The following is a 19798-nucleotide window of genomic DNA, read 5'->3' on the forward strand; positions in this document are numbered from 1 at the left end:
CTGGGTGCTGTATGTAAACCAATTTGACAATAAATTTCATATATTGAAAAAAAAATTTCACTTTCTATGCCAGCTGGACATCAAAAATTCACATAATTAAAAAATATATAGAATATTCACTTGATTAAAAAGTCAAAATTATTTTCATCAAGAAACAACTATAATTATGAAAAATACATTTTAAAAATCAATGAAATATAAATTAATACAATTTAAATTATTTAGTATCTTTTTTCATTTGGACCTATAAAATTTTTAAAGTTTACCTGAGAGCTACTGAAAACAGGCTTTTTGCCAAGTCTTCGATCATCACCTTTGTCAAATGCAGCTGTAGGAAAAACAACAATTTATTTTTATAGGAAACACTATTATTACCATAAAAATAGAAAAAGGTTATGTTTTAATGAAAGTAACTTAAAACAGGCTTAAAAACAAACTAGTACACATAAATAATTCCATATTATACTTTAGAACTTTTTTTTTAAAGAACCCTATTTTCAATCTTATTTTCTGGTCTGCATTGAGTTTATGTTATTAAAATTAATAAGAAATGTAAAAAAAAGAAATGTAAAATCTCATGACAGGATTTCATACATTTATAAAAAAAAGGAATTTTCTCAAGCTGTGAAATTTTAGAGATAATTGGTTTCACTTAGTTTTACAAATTTACAAAAAATCACAGGTTGTGGCAAATGTGGTATTTTAAAAACCATTAAATATGAGAAAATGTCCATCCTAAAAAATGTAAAAATACTCTGTTGAAATTAAGTACAAATTTTTCCTGGTTTTGCAGGTATATCATAAGGAAGAAAAAAAGAGAAGGGGAAAAAATAAGGTTCTGTTGAAAATAAAACAAGAAAGAATCCTCAAACCCATATCATTCTTTTTAGAATTACATAAAAATTTATTTTGTAGATTATTATATGGGAGTTATTGGGGAACTCATGTTTATGTTCTGCAAATAAGAATTTGAATGACGTCAGGAAAATATACAGAAATAATGGGACGAGAGCTATAAATATAGTTCAGCTAATGTATTTCTTTCTTTTGAAGGTTATAGGGTTTGAAAATGTAGTTTGAAAAAATATATATAATCTCCAAAATTTATGTGATATTAAAATAGCTGATGAAAAATAAATTATTTGCAACACTACCATGCATCTTCTATTTGTGTTCCATAGGATCTGTGGTATAAGACAAAGCAGGATCCTATAAATGGTATTATAAGAACTGATCTGTAGTAAGCAGATGACTCTGCACAGTCCTATACAAAAAGAAATTAATATAAGATTTCTCTCAAAGGTCAGTAACTCAATTAAAATATAAGAAATGTTATAACAAAAGACAACCTAGAACCACCCCTTTATATGGGGTTTCCCAATGCAGTAACTATCCATTCAACATGCTGAAGATTAAAAAAATATGTATTATTACATTGATAGAATAGATTGAAAAGTTCTTTTTGACAATTTATACAATTACCAATAACATTTTGTTTTACATATGTGTATGTTTATGTATGTATTTGCATGTATTTATCATTATCACTTTGTAGAATTAAGAAAAAGAACATTATTTAAGGCCCAACTTAACTATGAAATTCTTTAAAATGAAGAAAAACAAAGTTTACTACCAATCAGAAAAGAGTTGAATGACACCTACTCATGGAATGCTGATCTTATTTCTTCACATTGAATACATTTTGTAGTAAAAATAAACTGTTATCTAAAAATCACTACACAAATAGTCACAAGGAAAAAATTTCAAATTCCTGAAGACCTTGAGATTTTCGTTGTTTCATGATTTTGTTGGAATTTCTTTGAAAAGTGCTCTTGAGATCACATCTAGCTACACTATCATGTTATGCTCATAATGCAAGACAGAGCAAATCATATTCTGACTATTCCATTAAAGAATTTAACATATCTATGCACTATCAAGAATATATCACATATGGCTTTCATGTTTTATAGTACAAAAATGTTCACTTCCTAAAATACAGTTTCTTAAAATGTTTTTAAAAGTATACTTGCTGAATCTGCAAATATTTTTTCTAAGGCACCTGCTTTAACCCAAAAATAGTCATGAAGCCATTTTTAGTTCCACACCCTCAAAATTGTTTCTTAGTATTTTTGAAACAAACATATTCTGAGCAATATACATCTTTTGTTTAATGCTAACGTTTCAAATGATACCTATTAAATGTCAGAGACTACTGTGCGGCTCCTGAGGGACACTCCGCAATAGCACACACCATATCACTGAACCAATCAATTGTGAAATAAAGCCATCTAATTTATACAAAACCACAAGAAATGATACCTTATGCAAAAGACGGAAAAGCTTTATGGCAAAATATATTTAAAAAGGAAGAGAAAGTATGTTTGGTAATAATGTTCTATGTGAATTACATTTTCCTATACTTCAAATCTCTTTATAAGAATGCTTTTGAGCAAATTTGGCTGGAACACTGCTGCTAATACAGAATACAGAATAGGATTAAAAACTGACATATATACATACATATATATACATACACATATAAAGGAAATGAGTCATCTTCTAAGAACAGCAAAGCATGATTTGTTAAAACTGCCTAAACATACTATCACTAGTTTCAATTAGCAAGCTATTACTGAACAGAAGCAAACAATGTTAATCCTACTACTTACTAGAATCCCCTCAAGATATCTCTTGTTACAAAGATCATAATATAAGAATAAGAAATCTCAAGGCTACCATACCTGCTTGGATTTTCTGTTGATCATCTGTGCTCATCAGCTTCCAGCTTTCTGTATGACGAACAGCATAGAAAGACTGAACCAGGAAGATCCACAGCTTATCACGCAGAGCCTGGATCTTGCACGTAAAACCCTGTGTTCAAGCAACAAATCAGCAGCTGGTGAGAGCCACATTGTCATAGCAACCAGTCATTATTCCTTTCCGAATCTACTTACTCCTAAGCTAGATCAATGATGTCATCACTTAGATTTTTAAAATCGTCGGGTTCATGTTATTTATGAAGGCTTACTCTTCAAAAACAGAATTTTATACTGAACATGAAGCTAAACCTTATCCTTTCAAACAAACATTATTTTAAAACACCAATGGCCTTTACATGAATACCTTCTACAGCCTTTTCAAATCAACTATGACATTACAAGGTCAAATACTCTATCCAATAGTAATAAATATGATAAAATTTTTTTTATCATTCTTGTTGAACAAAAACAAAAGGTTAATAATTTGCAATAAGCTTACTATTATCATTGATTAATTGCATTTAAAAACAAATATTTTCATTTTGCTTTTTCCTAGTCAATCCAATTTTAAATGTTTTTTTTTCCTGAAGGCAAAAAGGAATTGACATATTCTGAAAATAAAAGACACTGATTATTAAAAATTCTAAAAAATTACTTAAAATTTTCAGTAAGTTTTACATTTAAGAAATTTAATATAGTAACATGGAGAAATACCACAGTTACGCCGTACCAATTAATATTGTTAAGCACCAAACTATGTTTAGAATTAGCAAGTCAAACTGCCAAACTCTGAACTTTTATAGTAAATCTTCTTGGAGGTAAATGAAATTAAATTTTTATTTAGGAAAAATTCCAACAGACACAAAATTAGGGACTATAACCAACCACCCATCACCAAGTTTTAATGAATGCTACAACATTTAACATGTGCATATTTTAAAAACTTAAAGCAATTCAAATATATCATTTAAATGAATTCCATCACTTTCAATACCATTTCCTTTGTACTGTCAGAGTTCAGTAACATGTCCAGAGCCATAAGAAGAGAGCAGCTATTCTCAGTGGTAATGTTTTCTTCAATTGCTTTTAAAATTTTGTCCAACAGATCAGCTGTGCTGCTCATTGCTTGTGACTACAAAACACAGAAATTATATTTAATAGGAATACATGTAAAATGTGTAAGAAATGTGAAAGTCTGGCTTAACAACAAAACATTCATCATAACTGACCATTGGAAGTCAGCCAGAAATCTTATTTCCTCTGATAATAATATAATAATTATATTTTATAATTTATATTACAATTATGTAATTATAATAATAAGCATTATAAAAATCTTTCCTTTAAAAAAATTTTTTTTTTCTTCAACGTTTTTATTTATTTTTGGGACAGAGAGAGACAGAGCATGAACGGGGGAGGGGCAGAGACAGAGGGAGACACAGAATCGGAAACAGGCTCCAGGCTCCGAGCCATCAGCCCAGAGCCTGACGCGGGGCTCGAACTCACGGACCGCGAGATCATGACCTGGCTGAAGTCGGACGCTTAACTGACTGCGCCACCCAGGCGCCCCAAAAATCTTTCCTTTAAAAAAAAGACACACACACACACACACACACACACACACACACACAGTTCCTAGGAACCAAAATAGTCCTAAAAACAGAACTAGAAATAAATAATCAAAGTTCTTTATTCAATAACTAAATTTAGAGCAAGTGGGTCCCCAATAAGAGAGAATTTTGCATGGACTGTAATGGTATTACTGACAAAACAATACATTAATGACTGGTTTCTAAAATTTGGCTTATGCTGATTGAGGGCTATTGCTGGCCAGAGTTACATTACGTCTTACCAGTGCATTCAAACCTGTCCCCTTACTGCCTTCACTATCTTGTAAGCCAAAAATCCTGTCCACCACTGCTGTAAATCCTATGCAAGCATGCCATCTGTTATGGAATTTATTTAAGTCACACTAATTTAATCAAAGGCAACCTGCATTTAAAAACTCTTACATAACTATAATCAGAACACAAAGATGGGATAAATATAGGAAATACTTTTAGACATAGTACCTGTAAGAGAAGAGAAAAATTTTCACTGTGAATGATCTTGGAGAAGTTTTCTATAATAAATGCAATACATTCTTCTTGCAGCCGAGATGCCATAGTCAGGGCTACCTCTGTCCACTTCACTCTGGGTAAACTGATGATTAGCCTGTCACTTTCCATCAGAAGAAAAGCAGCATTCTTATCATTCTTATAATTTAAAAAATATTGGGAAAAAAGTTACTATTTATAAAATAACTTTTTAAACAAATCAAATACTTTTGTTTTCTTATGATGTTTCCTGCAAAAAAACAAAATTCCAGATTGCTAATATCTTTGTCATGACATATAATATTTTTTTATTTCCTCATTCTGAATTATCCAAAAAGGCAAATTTTGAACTGGGAACAAATCATCTCTAAAAGATAGCTAAAAGAAACCTGAGAGAAGAGCTACAATAGAACTACAAAGAAAAACTTGACCTCTCTGAGATTTTCCCTACTGAATTAGTTTTTGTGCTTATAGATATCATTCATAACTGTATAGCTACACTGACATAACCTTAATTCTTTCCTGACTATAAAATACATGCTCTTTATTACAAATCTAGAAAGTCTAAAAATTGCTTATATTCTCCAGTGATTTTCTTCCTCCACTCTAATTAGGTAAAACTCTTTATATTTTATTCACTTAATGATGATTCATTTTTATTCCACAGGAAAAAAATATTCACAATACTGATCTCTATGGAAAGTGGAATGATAATTCACAAGTACGATGTGCTCCAATGAAAAAGAAAAAATGGCAACATATAAATTATCATATTTGGCTTCTAGTTCTTAAAACAATGCTTAGTAAATAACTGTTTGATGTGTAAAGAGTTACCTGATGGATTGTAGTAGACTGAAAAACATGGCCACCAGTTCTTTCTAGCTCCATCCATCAAGAGGTAGAATTTATTTACTCACCCCTTGAACCTAGGCACTTTTCACTTGCTTGCACAAATATTGGTACTGTGCAAGTTCCAGAGCTAAGGTCTCAAAAAGCCCTGCAACTTGCAATTCTGGGATTACAAGGCCATGAAGAAGATGGGTAAGGAAGACCACATGGAGTGGGAACCCAAGCTCCAATTGAGCCACCAGGTGAAAGCAGCTGCAGGATGGAACTCGGGAAACAATCAGAAGAATTACCCAGTCAACCCACAAAATTATGAGAAATAATAAATTGTAGTTTTAAGCCCCTTTGTTTTAGGGTAGTTTGTTATAGAGCAATAGACAACTGATAAATCTGGAAGTGATAGACTGACATCCTTAACATAGGCTGCATGATGTAAACTTTGCACACCCTCTCTATGTTTCAGATCTCAACTCAAACTCTATCTGACCCTGATCTCTATCCCTATATTAGATTTCTTTCATACATGCCACCAGAGAACCTGTCCCTTTTTTTAGAGTACTTAATTCATTTCTAATTATTCTATCATAAACGTAACTACTGGATTAACATCCATCTTTCTCACTGGGCTGTATGTTTACTGAGCGTGAAACCATGTCTGTTTTGGCACACCATTGCATTCCAGGGCCTAGTACAGAATTGGGTCATAGTAGACCCTGAAATATTTGTTCATCTCTTAGCATCATCAGAGAGTGAGAATCCATATGTGAATTCCTAAATTGTTTAATCCTTGAACAAAATTTTTAACATTTTATATTTTTAATGTTTATTTTGAGAGGTGGAGAGAGCATGTTTGCACAAGTGTGAGTGGGGAGGGGAAGAGAGAAAAAAGGAGAGACAGAATCCCAACAGCCCCCAATGAAGGGGCTCAGTCTCAGGAACTGAAATCAAGAGTCAGGTGCTTAACTGACTGAGCCACCCATGCATGCCGCCCCCCCCGCCGCTTAACCAAGAATTTTTAAAAAATGTATTATATGTTTCCCTTGCTTTATTAGAGTAAAAAAAATCATGTAATGCTATAATTCTTTTGGGGGGGTACCATCACCCTTTCCCCCTCTGACGACATCCTGAGTAACTGTGCTTTTAGGCACTAAGCCCGATTTGTTCTACTCTAATGATTGTTCTGGTGGTGAAGACAAATGTAGGATATTCAACTAAACTTGGTAGATATCTACAAAGTGCTTATTACACATGTTATGTGATATGACAATAATTTTCTTAAAAATATAGATATAAAGTATAGTTATAATTTAGATTGGAACCTACTAAAATATGGACTAAATGATAACATAGGTGGTATGTAATCTTATTCCATACAGATCTGAATATATAACATTAAATGTTAGAGTTCAAAGAAGGTTGAAGCTCAAAGAAGGAAGAAAACATAATAATGCATTTCTAGACAAAACACATAAAATTGTAATCCAATAGTTAACATATTCTTCAAATTTCAACAACATATAAATGGCAGTACTAAGAAAAGTCTCCTTCCCTTTCCTGTCCCCAAGCCACTCATTTTCTCTCTTCCAAACCAATATTATTTATTTTCTGGGGTCCCCTAGGTGGCTAAGTCGGTTAAGCATCTGACTCTTGGTTTCAGCTCAGGTCATGATCTCATGCTTCATGAGTTTGAGCCCCACATCAGGCTTTGCACTGACAGTGCAGAGCCAGCTTGGGATTCTCTCTCCCTCCCTCCCTCTCTCTGCCCCTCCTGCACTAAGTAAATACACTTAAAAAAATATAATTTTGTATATCTTTCTAGAGTTATTTTATACATACACAAACAAAAAATATATGCAATAACCTTTATTTTACTCAAATGGAAGCATTAATGTGAATAATTCTCAGTATCTTGTCCTTTACACTTAGCATACATCTTAAATATTTTTATCAGAATATAAAGAGCCTTGTTATTGTTTTAATAGCTATATAATAGCCCACAATATGGGTAAGTCATTTAATCCTCTACTTATGTTTACATTGTTTCCAAATTTTTGCTGTTACAATGTTGTAATGAAAGATCTTGTAAATAATATTTCATACGTGTGTGTGTGTGTGTGTGTGTGTGTGTGTGTGTGTGTGAACATATCTATAGGATAAACTCCCAGAAACAGAATTGCTGGGTCAATACTACTTGTCTTAACCTGGGTTCTGCCTAAATCCTGAGCCTGAGAAATAGGCTTGTATGCAGACAGTTTATTTTGGGATGTGATCCCAAGAGAATCTGAGGCATAATGAGAGCGAAACAGGGAAGGCAGAAAAGCCAATGGAAGGATATGTTTTCTAGCTTCTTGCTACTCAGTGTGACCCACAGCATCAGCATCCATTGGAGCTTGTTAGAAACATAGACTCTCAAGCTCCACCTCTGACTTACTGAATTAGAATCTGCATTTAACCAAGATCCTGAAAGGTTTTGTATATATATTAAAGTTTGAGTAGCACTGATATAGTATTCACTATTACAGGCAAGTGGGGCTCAGTCTTGCTGGGGACCCTCTGAAGAGCCACAAAGAATGCACCTTGAATTATTCTGCCCAAGGGACAAAACAGGGAAACATAACCACTGGCTCTAATCTCCCCTTAGTCAAGGCTTGTCCCCTGAGGTGTTAACTTCCTTCTACTTCCAGGTTTGCACAGGTATCAGAATTGCTGAGTCATAGGTACCCTGTGTGGAGTGATAGTGAAGCCTTAAAACAAGAAATGAGAAATAAGTGTGATGTGGCTGATGGAAAATGCTGTCAGACTGCATGCCTATGAAGCTGTATGCTGCAGCAATGGTTGGCGTTCACACATTGGCCAAGAGGATATGAGGTGGGGCACCAGAAGTATCCTAAACATCACCAGTATATATTCAATGAAGGACTGTTTTCCAAACTGTGGATTTCTCTCCTAGCAACCAACAGAAATATTTTTAGTGGCTTACAATCAGCATTAGAAAACAAAACAAAAAAAATAGAGAAAAGAGAAAAACAGGAAATATTAGTACATCATGTAATAATGGTAAGCATTCTTTTGTGAAACTTGTTTTAGTTTTCTATGTGTGAGTGTACTGGGTTACAATGTAAAAGAAAATTCTCACTCTCGGTCACAGTTAAAAAAGTTTGAAAAACACAGCAAAAGATGTGCTAATTTATACCCTTCCCAAGAATGAATAAAAGTACTTCTTCCCTACATCCTTACTAACTTAGTACACATTCCCTTTTTCTTTTCATTCTAAAAGATAGAAAATGGTTTGATACTGTCATTTTCATGTCCATTTCTCTTAAATGAAGTTGAGGATTTATTCATCGAATTAAGAAGTATCTCACAAAGTATTGTCTTTGTGAACCATCTAATTTTGTCCTATATTTTTAAATCAACTTGTGAGAATCCTCTATGTTAGGAAAACTAGAGCCAAAAGTATGATATAAACTGTCATTTGTCTTTTGACTTTGCTTGGTTGTTTTTACTACATAAAATTTTGTGTTTTTATGTAATCAATTTTTTAAGCCTTCTGAATTTTATATCTCCACTCTCCTGTCAAGGTTATAATTCTCCCAGGGTATACTGTAATATTTTAACGGCCTTTTCCCCCCACATTCAAACCTTTGATCTATTTGGAATGTATCCCTTGCATACCAGGATATGAAGTATAGATCCAACTGAAAATTCTTCCAGCCAGCTTCCTGGATAATACCATATATTGAATAAATACTGTGAGTCATATTATTTCTTAATCCTTACGACATTGTGTTGATCAAATAGGTCTTAAGCTATCCTTTGACCTTAGGACTAAATAGCATAATATATACAACTTTGTTTTACCCTACTGACCATCCCTACTTTTGTTTTAACTTCCCTCCATTTAAAAACTTTTCATAATTTGCTTTTATAAGGGCTTAAACATTTTGGCACAGAAAAATTTAATGTTTTGAAACAGTTCAAGTAATTACATTATAAAATTATAACTTTTCTAACACCTTTCTCTCTTGTACTCATGCCTTCACCCTGCTTTCTCTTCTAACCAAAAGCAGTGGTTGTACGTGGTAGGAGGGAGCAGCCACATTTTACTGAACTGCTGCATAGACCCAGAAAGGGAAAAAAAACCTCAAATCCCCTCACATTAATAAAAGACCAAGAAAATCCTCCAAATATAGTTCAATGTAGCACTTTCTTATCTCCCTTCATATATGACAGTGTTGGGCATGTCACTGATGCAGTTAAGTGCCCACCATGGCACATGCAGTTGAGCTGAATTAGAACTAAAGAAAACTAAGAAGACTGCTGCTCTTTCACTTTTTGGATCACATATTTCAAATTTTAATTTGAAACAATTAAAAAATTTTCTTAAAAAATTTTTTAGTTGACACATAATGTTACACTAGTTTCAGGTGTACAACATATGTTGTGCTCACTGCAAGTGTAGCTACCATCTGTCAACATACAGTGCTATTACGATACCATTGACTACACTCCCTATGCTGGGCCTTTTATTCTTGTGACTTATTCTTTCCATAACTGGAAGTTTGTACCCACCACTTCCTTTCACCCATTGTTCCCATCCTCCCACCCCTTTCTTCTAGCACCCCCCCAGTTTGTTCTCTGTATTTATAGGTTTGATTCTGCTTTTTGTTTATGCATTTGTTTGTTCAGATTTCACATATAAGTGAATTCGTATGGTATATGTTTTTTGCAGTATGACTTATTTCACTTAGCATAATATCCTCTAGGTCCATTCATATTGTCACAAATGGTTAATATTTCATCCTTTTTATGGCTGTATAATACTCCTCTCTGTGTGTGTGTACATCTTCCTCATCCATTTGTCTATCAGTAGACACTTAGGTTGCTTCCATATCTTGGCTCTAATAAATAATGTAGCAATAAACACAGAGGTGCATGTATCTTTTTGAATTAGTGTTTTCATTTTCTTTAGGTAAATACCCAGTGGTGGGATTACTGGACCATATGGTAATTCTATTTTTAATCTTTTGAGGAACCTCCATACTGTTTTCCACAGTGGCTGCACCAGTTTGCATTCCCACCAACAGTGCATGAGGGTTCCTTTTTCTGAATATCCTCTCCAACACTTGTTATTTCTTGTCTTTTTGATAACTATTCTGACTGGTCTGAGATGGTCTCTCATTGTTTTGATTTGCGCTTCCCTCGTAATTAGTGATATTGAGCATCTTTTCATGTATTGTTGGCCATCTGTGTATACGCTTTGGAAAAAATGTCTATTCAGGTCTTCTCCCCATTTTTAATTGGATTTTTTTTTTTTAGTATTAAACTGTATAAATTCTTCATGTGTTTTGGATATTAACCCCTTACTGGATGTATCATTTGCAAATACCTTCTTCCATTCAGTAGGTTGCCTTTTTGTTTTCTTGATGCTTTCCCTCACTGTGCAAACCCCTTTTATTTTGATGTAATCCCAATTTATTTTTGCTTTTGTTTTCCTTGCCTGAGGAGACATATCTAGAAAAATGTTGCTATGGCCATGTCAGGGATATTATTTGCCTATGTTTTCTTCTAGGATTTTTATGGTTACCATTTAGGAAATGGTAATTTTTATGGTTAAAAATGTTAACATTTTGAAGGTTCCACATTTAGGTCTTTAATCCATTTTGAGTTTATTTTTGTGTATAGTGTTAGCAAGTGGTCCAGTTTCATTCTTTTGCATGTAGTTGTCCAGTTTTCCCAGCACCATTAAAAAATATCTGATTTTTTTAATCAAAAGCGAAATATACTTTATTTATATAATAAAATATGAAAAATATATTAAGTTACTGTTTCTGAAAGCCTGACTATTCACAAAGAAAGATATAATTTCAGGGGCACCTGGGTGGCTCCAATTTTGGCTCAGGTCATGATTTCACAGTTTGTGGGTTCGAGCTCTGCATTGGGCTCGGTGCTGGTGGTGCAGAGCCTTCCTGTGATTCTGTCTCTCCCTCTCTCTCTCTTCCCTTTTCCCACTTGTACTCTCTCTCTCAAAATAAATAAAAACAAAAACCTAAAAAAAGAAAGACATAATTTCAAAATTTCAATTAAACTGCATGTTCAGCTGCTCTGATGTCATCTTTTCATCTGTCTTGAAAGTAAAAAACAAATATTCACAAAGCTTACAAAGACCTGATTAGAGTTATAAAATCAAAATATTGTAACAGAGGGAGAGGCATCATATGAAGGGCTTATTCTTCAATTAAACTCACATACTTACCACTTACTAAAAAATCAAACCTTTTTTTTAATGTTTATTTCTGAGAGAGAGTGTTCACGTGAGCGGGGGAGGGGTAGAAGGAGAGGGGGACAGAGGATCTGAAATGGGCTCTGCACTGACAGAAGAGAGCCCCATGCAGGGCTTGAACTGAGGAACTGTGAGATCATGACCTGAGCCGAAGTTGGATGCTTAACTAACCAATTAAGCCACCCAGTGCCCCCCAAAATCAAACTTCTTAACAAGACATTCAGTTAAGATCCCTCCCAATCTGGCCTTAGCCTCTCCCCAGACTTATCTCTTCTCATTCCAGTTATAGCAGAATATTGGAACTGTCTGTCTCCAGGTCTCTGGTCACAATTTAACAGTCTGTCAGGAATATCCTAATGTACTTGTTTTATTCTGAACTTTTCCTCTAGCTTCAGGTTCATCTCAAATTACTTCTCTCATCCTTCTAATCAGAATCAATTGTTTTAACCTCTGTGATCCCATGTACACACCTGAATTTTAACTTATACTTATTCTTTCATTTATTTACCTATTTGAAAATATATACTGAGTTGCTAATATGAGCCAGGCACTGCTCTAAGGCTGAGGCTACCAGGGTAAATTAGACTGACAAGGAACTTAATATTAGTACTCATCATAGTTTAACTTGTATTATACTTAGTTATTTAAATGCCCATTCTTCCACCAATTTGTGAGATGATAAAGTCAAGGTCCACATTTCTTTAAAGAAAAATTTGCCCACAGTGAGCACCTATCATATTATCTTTAGAATGGCAGCAATTGGTTTTAAGATCTGGCTTTGGGGGTGCCTGGGTGGTTGAGTCAGTTAAGCATCTGACTCTTGATTTCAGCTCAGGTCATGATCTCACTCACAGTTCGTGATCTCTGCGCTGACAGCACAAAGCCTGCTTAAGATTCTCTGTCTTCCTCTCTCTCTGCTCCCCCTCTGCTTGTACTCACTCTCTCTCTCTCTCTCTCTCTCTCTCTCAAAATAAATAAATTAACAACAACAACAACAAAAGATATGGCTTTGTCATTTACTGACATTTTGAATTTGAATAAAGCACTTCTGATTTTCTTTTCTCATATGTAAAATAGAGGTTAGAGTACCTGTCTTACATAAAATTTTAAAAATGCCAAGTATTTTTTGAACTATAAAGGTCTAAAAACACCCACTAAATAATAATAATAATAACAACAACAACAACAGCAATAGTAGTAAATGATGTTTCTACTTCTATGAAGCTGAAGTATAGCTGGGACATGGTTTGCCTTCATGAACAGGGAGTAGCTATTCACTGACCAAAGAAACGAATGCAAAATATTAAGAAACTAAGCCACAAAGTCCTTCATTAGCATAAATATAGATTGAGATTTATTTTTTGCTGGTAGTATTTCACCAGCTGATGGCCTACACTTATTTTCCCAGTTAGGTTTAGATGTATCTTCTATGTAACCCAGTCTGACGTATCATTTAGGGTTCAGAGAAAGAGAACCACTAGGAGTTAATTGTATATATATAAAGGAATTTGTTACAGAGATTTGACCTTATGTAATCGTGGGAGCTGGTTAAATGGTATTTGTAAATGAAGATATAGTTTGAAGACCACAGGGAAGGCAGCTGATATGAGAAGAGAGGACAGCAAGGACATACTAACACCAAGAACACAAGCTGTAATCCACAAGGATGGACTCATTTCAGTTTTCACTGCCTACAACCTGGATGAAATAGGTGTCCTTCAGGCGATGCTGGTACTCTTCATCATGGAGGTAAACATATCTCTGGCACAGAGGTAAGAGCAGCCAAAAAAGGACACAGGGCATGGTGGAGCAGATATGGCCTGGCTGCTGTTTCACGTCCACAAGGTGAGCCAGTAAACAAGCAACACGTATGAGATAAAAGTGCCTGCCCCAATAGTCCTGGTGTTAAAAAAAAAAAAAAAAAGGCTGCTGCTTCACTTTTACCCTCCAAATCTCATGCCAAATTGTCCCTTGTGGCCACTCCAAGTGGAAACATTCAAAGAGGGAAATTCTGGGAAACAGTTTATCTGAGCCAAGCTGACAATGTTACAAAATCACTGCAGTCCACCCCTGTGGGCTTGGCACCCATACACATCTCTTTAAACAATACTTAATTTCAAATGGAGACAATAACAAAGTTATGCTTTTGCCTGACATGGTGTAAGTATCCTGTATACAACAAACATGCTAGCCCTTCCCTGTAAGAGGATATAAAGTCTTTATTTTGTCTTTGGGAAATATTTATTGTTCTTCAGACTGATTCCCACTCCCCTTTGGTATCCTGTAACTTAAATATGGAGATATAAAATTAACCATTATTAACAGGTCTTATATTAGATGGTAGAGATATGAGACAGTGGAAGGAGTATACATAAATAGTGGTTTATGTAAACAAATATTCATATAAAAAGGGGGAATTAATGTTTATATCATAACTACTAGAACCTCATTTCTGTAACTGGTAACTTGGTCATGGCTGGTATTTATCAAGCCAGTTGTTTCAGGATGACAGAAAACATGGTAAGACCAGTGAAATCATGAGCCAGACTTGATTTGCTGTGAAGTGAGTTCATTAGTCATAAGTGATGCTGTGTGAAACACCATGATTATGGAAAAGGCATTCTGTAAGACCACGGATAGTGGTTTTAGCAGAAATACTGGAAGCAAGGAAGGCATATCTGTATTTAGAGCAAATGTCTACTCCAATGAGAACACAGCACTGCCTTTTCCATGATGAAGTGGTCCAATATAATTAACTGGCCTCCAAGTAAATGGCTGGATCTCGTGGGGAATGTTGCCACAGAGAAGTTTCAGCGCTGTACCAAATCTACCTTAGTGAGTAGAAATCCATGTTGTTGATACCAATGCATAACCTCCATCTGTGGCACCAGGCCCCCTTTGTTCATGAACCAAAATAGTGGTTCTGCTTCTCTGAACCCTAACTAATGAATTTGGTAGAGGGGAACAAAATCTTGAGGACAGGTTCTCAACTGGTTCTGGGTTATCTGAAATCGGTTCTCTCATCTTGCTTTTACCATAGAATTCTACATTTATGTTTAAAACGTTGAAAGTACCTACACAAAACTGAATAAACTTTTTGATGACAAATACAAACAAGGGTATTCAGTTTATACTTACTAAAGACTGAATCAACATGTTAAGACAACTTTTCTGAATCTCAGGAGGTACATTTGCAAAACTTCTCTCAGACCAAAACCTTGCAAAATGCTTTACAATCCACCTGTTAAAAAAAATAAAAGAATCTCAAGTTAGAGAAATGAAAATATTTTGGATTATAGTATTCAAATAACACTTTTATTTTCAATGATATAAGTTGTACATAAATATATGATGACTAACTCTTACTGTTAATTTTGTGAACTCTATGATGGACTTAATTGTCCTCCCTTTTCTGTAAACAAATATTTTAATTCTACTTTAAGTTTGATGCATAGCTTTTGACATAAATAACCATGGTTAGGCTAAAATAAAATAGATCCCAAGCATCTTGAGTAATATCTAAGTCAATAATACTTCTCAATTGTTACAACTAGTTAAGCATTAAGCTCCCTAAAATGTACCCAAGAAAACAGGCCAATTCCAAAATTTCCCAGAAAATTACAAGAATAGAAGAACAAAATCTTTATATTAATAGTATTGACACTACTTCAAATCACTTACTTCATGCAGTCAGCAAAAAGACTGTCCACTCCAACTGAATGAGCAATAATCAGGCATTCTAATACAGACGCCAACGTTCTGGGAATAGGCTAAAATTAATAGAAAACACCACATGTATTCTTTTTCAACTTTCAGAGGCTAAAAGTATTTGGTTCATAAACATGATCTGATTTGTATACCTAAACTGCAGAATAAATGTGCATAATTCAAAAGTCTATTCTTGTAAAACAGAGTATCACTAACAACCTTTAGTTTTATAGAACAGCATTTGAACTCTCTCAGCTATCAGAATGAACACAAGTTTTATTTTAATTTCATTTAGCTTATTTTTTACATTAAAATGGTGTAATTTCTAGCACATCACACTGCAATGCAACCATACGATCTAATCTGCTTCCTGAAGTATAAATATAACTCTAAGTGCATGTGCAATGGGAAGTCCTACTCTGACCTCAGACAAAATGACAGAAATTAGATCATAATTATATAATGTATTTTTAAAAGTTCATATATGGAAGTAATTAAAACAAAAAATGTAGATATAAGTAGTGACAACAACTCATTGCTCTTGGTGTTAAGCCTCTTTGCTACATATTGCCCATATCACTTATTTTCAGGTTTTGGATTATTTTCTAAGCATATCTATTGCCTATTAGGGTGAATAGAGTTCAACTTCTCTTGGTACACATTCATTTGTTGTAATGTGGGGTTTATATACTAAATAAAGATCATCAATCAGCCAATTTCTGTATGTGGTCTCTAAGTGTATCTTTCTGAAGATCCCTTGCTCTCAGAGAAGAGCAAACCTTCTTTAGAATTACACCCAGGGTAATCTTTCTAATAAGGTTAGTGATTTGCAACTTTTAAAATTATGAACTGCTATTAATTTGAGTTTCTAATACACTTCTCCTAAAAGTATTACATTAGTGTTCAATAAATTGAATGTAAATATTTTGCTTTGTATACGAACAAACTGGTTATTCCCTTTGCAATAACTGGAGGTACTCTAGGCTATTCTAAAATAAAAAAATGGTCAGTTGGTTAAGAGTCCAAGTCTTGATTTCGGCTCAGGTCATAATCTCATGGTTTGTGAGTTCGAGCCCCACACTGGGTTCTGCACTGATGGTGTGGAGCCTGCTTGAGATTCTGTCTCTCCTTCTCTCTGCCCCTCCCCAGCTTGTGCACTCTCTTTCTCTCTCTCAAAATAACAAAAAAATAAATAAATAAATAAATAAAATAAAAATGGCTATCACTATATAGATGATACAGTGATAATTCTACCAAGTTAAATAATTTGGTTTTCTGAACCACTTCAGACAAGAGTATCAAACTCTTGGGAAGAAACTACTGGTATAAACATAAAAACACTCAGAAGTCTAAAAAATTATAAAAGTAAACACAAGAGTTAAAACGTCCAGGAATGTGGGGCACGTGGGTAGCTCAGTTTGCTCAGCATCCAACTCTTGATTTCAGCTCATGTCATGATCCCAGGGCTGTGCTCAAGTCCTGTGTCAGCATGGACCCAGCTTAAGATTCTCTCTCTCCCTCTGCCCCTCACCTTAGCTCATGCTCTCTCTAAAATAAAAATAAATACAAAAGTAAAAAATTTAAAGATTCTCTTCCCTCACTCTCGCTCAAAAAAAAAAAAAAAAAAAAAAAAAAGAGGTCCAGCAATCTAATTTAGGAATAACCAGCTCTTTACAACACAAAGTCCACTAACTGATGTATAAGAATAATTTCCATAAAAAAATTAAAATACAAAGTAATTTGCTGCTTAAAGCAGAGACTAGGGAACTATACTTGTGGGCCAATGTAGCCCATCACTGTTTTTGTGAATAAAGTTTTATTGGAATACTACTATGATGTTCCTTTACATGTTGTCTGTAGTTGCTTCTGTTCCACAACAGCAGAGCTGAGTAGATGTGATAGAGAATGCATGGCCCACAAAGCCTACAATATTTGCTATCTGGCCTTTTACAGAAAAGGTTTACTGACCACTGGCTTAAAAGGTTACTTTAACTCTCTGAGAATTTCACTAATATAAAAATGCTAATTTCCAAGTATTTTGTTTTTGTTTTTTTTTTTTTATATGAAGTTTATTGACAAATTGGTTTCCATACAACACCCAGTGCTCATCCCAAAAGGTGCCCTCCTCAATACCCATCACCCACCCGCCCCTCCCTCCCACCCCCCATCAACCCTCAGTTTGTTCTCAGTTTTTAACAGTCTCTTATGCTTTGGCTCTCTCCCACTCTAACGTCCTTTTTTTTTTTTTTTTTTTTTTTTTCCTTCCCCTCCCCCATGGGTTCCTGTTAAGTTTCTCAGGATCCACATAAGAGTGAAACCATATGGTATCTGTCTTACAGGATGACAGACCTTTAGTCATTTTCAAAATCTGCTTGCAGAATTTGGGAAGAGATATATTTAAATCACTACCCAAGATATGTTTTTAAAGAAGTGGCAAAAAAGGGACATCTAGGTGGCTCAGTTGGCTAAGAGTCCAACTCTTGGTTTCCACTCAGGTCATGATCTCATGGTTGTGTGAGCTCAAGCCCCACATCTACACTGGTAGTGCAGAGCCTGCTTGGGATTCTCTCTCTCTCTCTCTCTCTCTCTCTCTCTCTCTCTCACTCTCCCGCTTGCTCTGTCTCTGTCTCTCTGAAAAATAAACTTAAAAAAAAAAGAAGTGATGAAAAATATATAATGTAAAGTTCACTGTAATTCTATAAATGAAGTCCAAAAATTTTAATTGTGTAAAAGGTAAAATTGTGAAGTTAATGAAATGACTAAAGCTTGTCAGGAGTCAGGGCCAGTTACCCATTACTTTCTACCCAAATTTGTATTACTGTGCAGTGTGTTACAATAGGCTTATCACATGCAAGTAAGTCACAGGCAAGAAACTACATAATTAAGATCTAGAAGTTAAAACTTTTTTAAAAGTTTATTTCTTTTTGAGGGAGAGTCAGAGCATGAGCAGGGGAGGGACAAAGAGAGAGGTAGACATAGAATTCAAAGCAGACTCCAGGTTCTGAGCTGCCAGCACAGAGCCGGATGCAGGGCTCAAACTCATGGATGGCGAGACCATGACCTGAGCCAAAGTCAGATGCTTAACCGACTGAGCCACCCAGATACCCCTGAGATCTAGAAGTTAAAAATTATACTTTCAAAGATATATTTATAAAGTTATATATTATAAAAATATGTAAAGCAAAAGTTTAAAGATCAAGCAATAAAAGCAAAAATTATTCTCTCAAATATCTGTTACCACAATAAAATATATTAAAACAAGTAAAATAAAGTGAAAAAAGTTTTCAACAAAGTATCATATTGATAATCTATTTAAAATTTCATTTTCTGTTGTTTTAATATTAACAAATATGCCTTCTGTGTTTTAAAAATCAAGTGAATTATTGTAAGTAAAATGCAAGAAGCTGCATACAACCTATGTATACTTATAAACATACTAAAAACTAGAGGCAATGGTCCAAAGACTATCCATAAAAGAGATTATTCTTAAAATGTTAGATGTATTGTATAGACTCTAAGTCTAAAGTTCTCTTTTGTCCCACAAGAGAGCGGACGCAGGATTAAAAGCGAGAGATGGCTAATGTCCAAGAAAAGACAAGAGCCCCGAATGAGGGTCCTTGCCCCATTTGTATTAGGATCAGAAGGCTTACAAACATGGTGATGGATGCGCACAAAGAGGTAATGAAACTATGAACACTAACTTATGGACGCAAAGGAAAGGGGGTCTTGAAGATATTTGGGGTTAGGGGTTTGGATTAATACAAAACAAAATCCTGGCCCCAGGCAGATGGTCAGATGATTGTTAATGGCAGACAGGAAGCACCATGTCTATCTTAGCCAGCCTAGGGGATAAGACAGATACGCAAGTAACTTCAGGGTTAACAAGACACCTTTCTTTTGTTAATCAGCTCTGCTCTCGACAGCTTCACTGCAGCACAGAGGTCTATAGCCCTATTTACCTGTTTACCTACGTTGGTCCTTCCTTCCTGTGAAAGCAGCTTTCTGCTATAGTACTAAATTGGGGGGGGGTGCTTTCACCCTGAATACCTAATCTTGCTTACCTCATATACCTTTGTATTGGGGACATTTGCCCCCCCCATTCT

General features: G+C 34.7%; 1 protein-coding gene across 6 annotated transcripts in view; it reads right to left on the minus strand.

The window, feature by feature from the left end:
• Positions 1–19798, minus strand: part of BTBD8 (BTB domain containing 8) — a 106656-nt gene that overhangs the window by 12559 nt on the left and 74299 nt on the right. For 3 of the 6 annotated variants that reach the window (XM_047085546.1, XM_047085548.1, XM_047085549.1), the window contains 6 exons: positions 15669–15757; positions 15126–15228; positions 4835–5017; positions 3757–3894; positions 2745–2874; positions 267–328 (listed from right to left, as the gene is read on the minus strand). In XM_047085546.1, the coding sequence (XP_046941502.1) occupies positions 267–328; positions 2745–2874; positions 3757–3894; positions 4835–5017; positions 15126–15228; positions 15669–15757 (705 nt within the window). Of the gene's footprint in view, positions 1–266; positions 329–2744; positions 2875–3756; positions 3895–4834; positions 5018–11581; positions 11624–15125; positions 15229–15668; positions 15758–19798 lie in introns of those variants that run through there. The other 3 variants (XM_047085547.1, XM_047085551.1, XM_047085550.1) reach the window with 3 other exon arrangements.

This window comes from Lynx rufus, unplaced genomic scaffold (genome assembly GCF_022079265.1).
Source record: "Lynx rufus isolate CCGP_SWC_20201006 ecotype Redwood Valley unplaced genomic scaffold, mLynRuf1.p SCAF_2, whole genome shotgun sequence".
NCBI classification, from domain to species: Eukaryota; Metazoa; Chordata; class Mammalia; order Carnivora; family Felidae; genus Lynx; species Lynx rufus.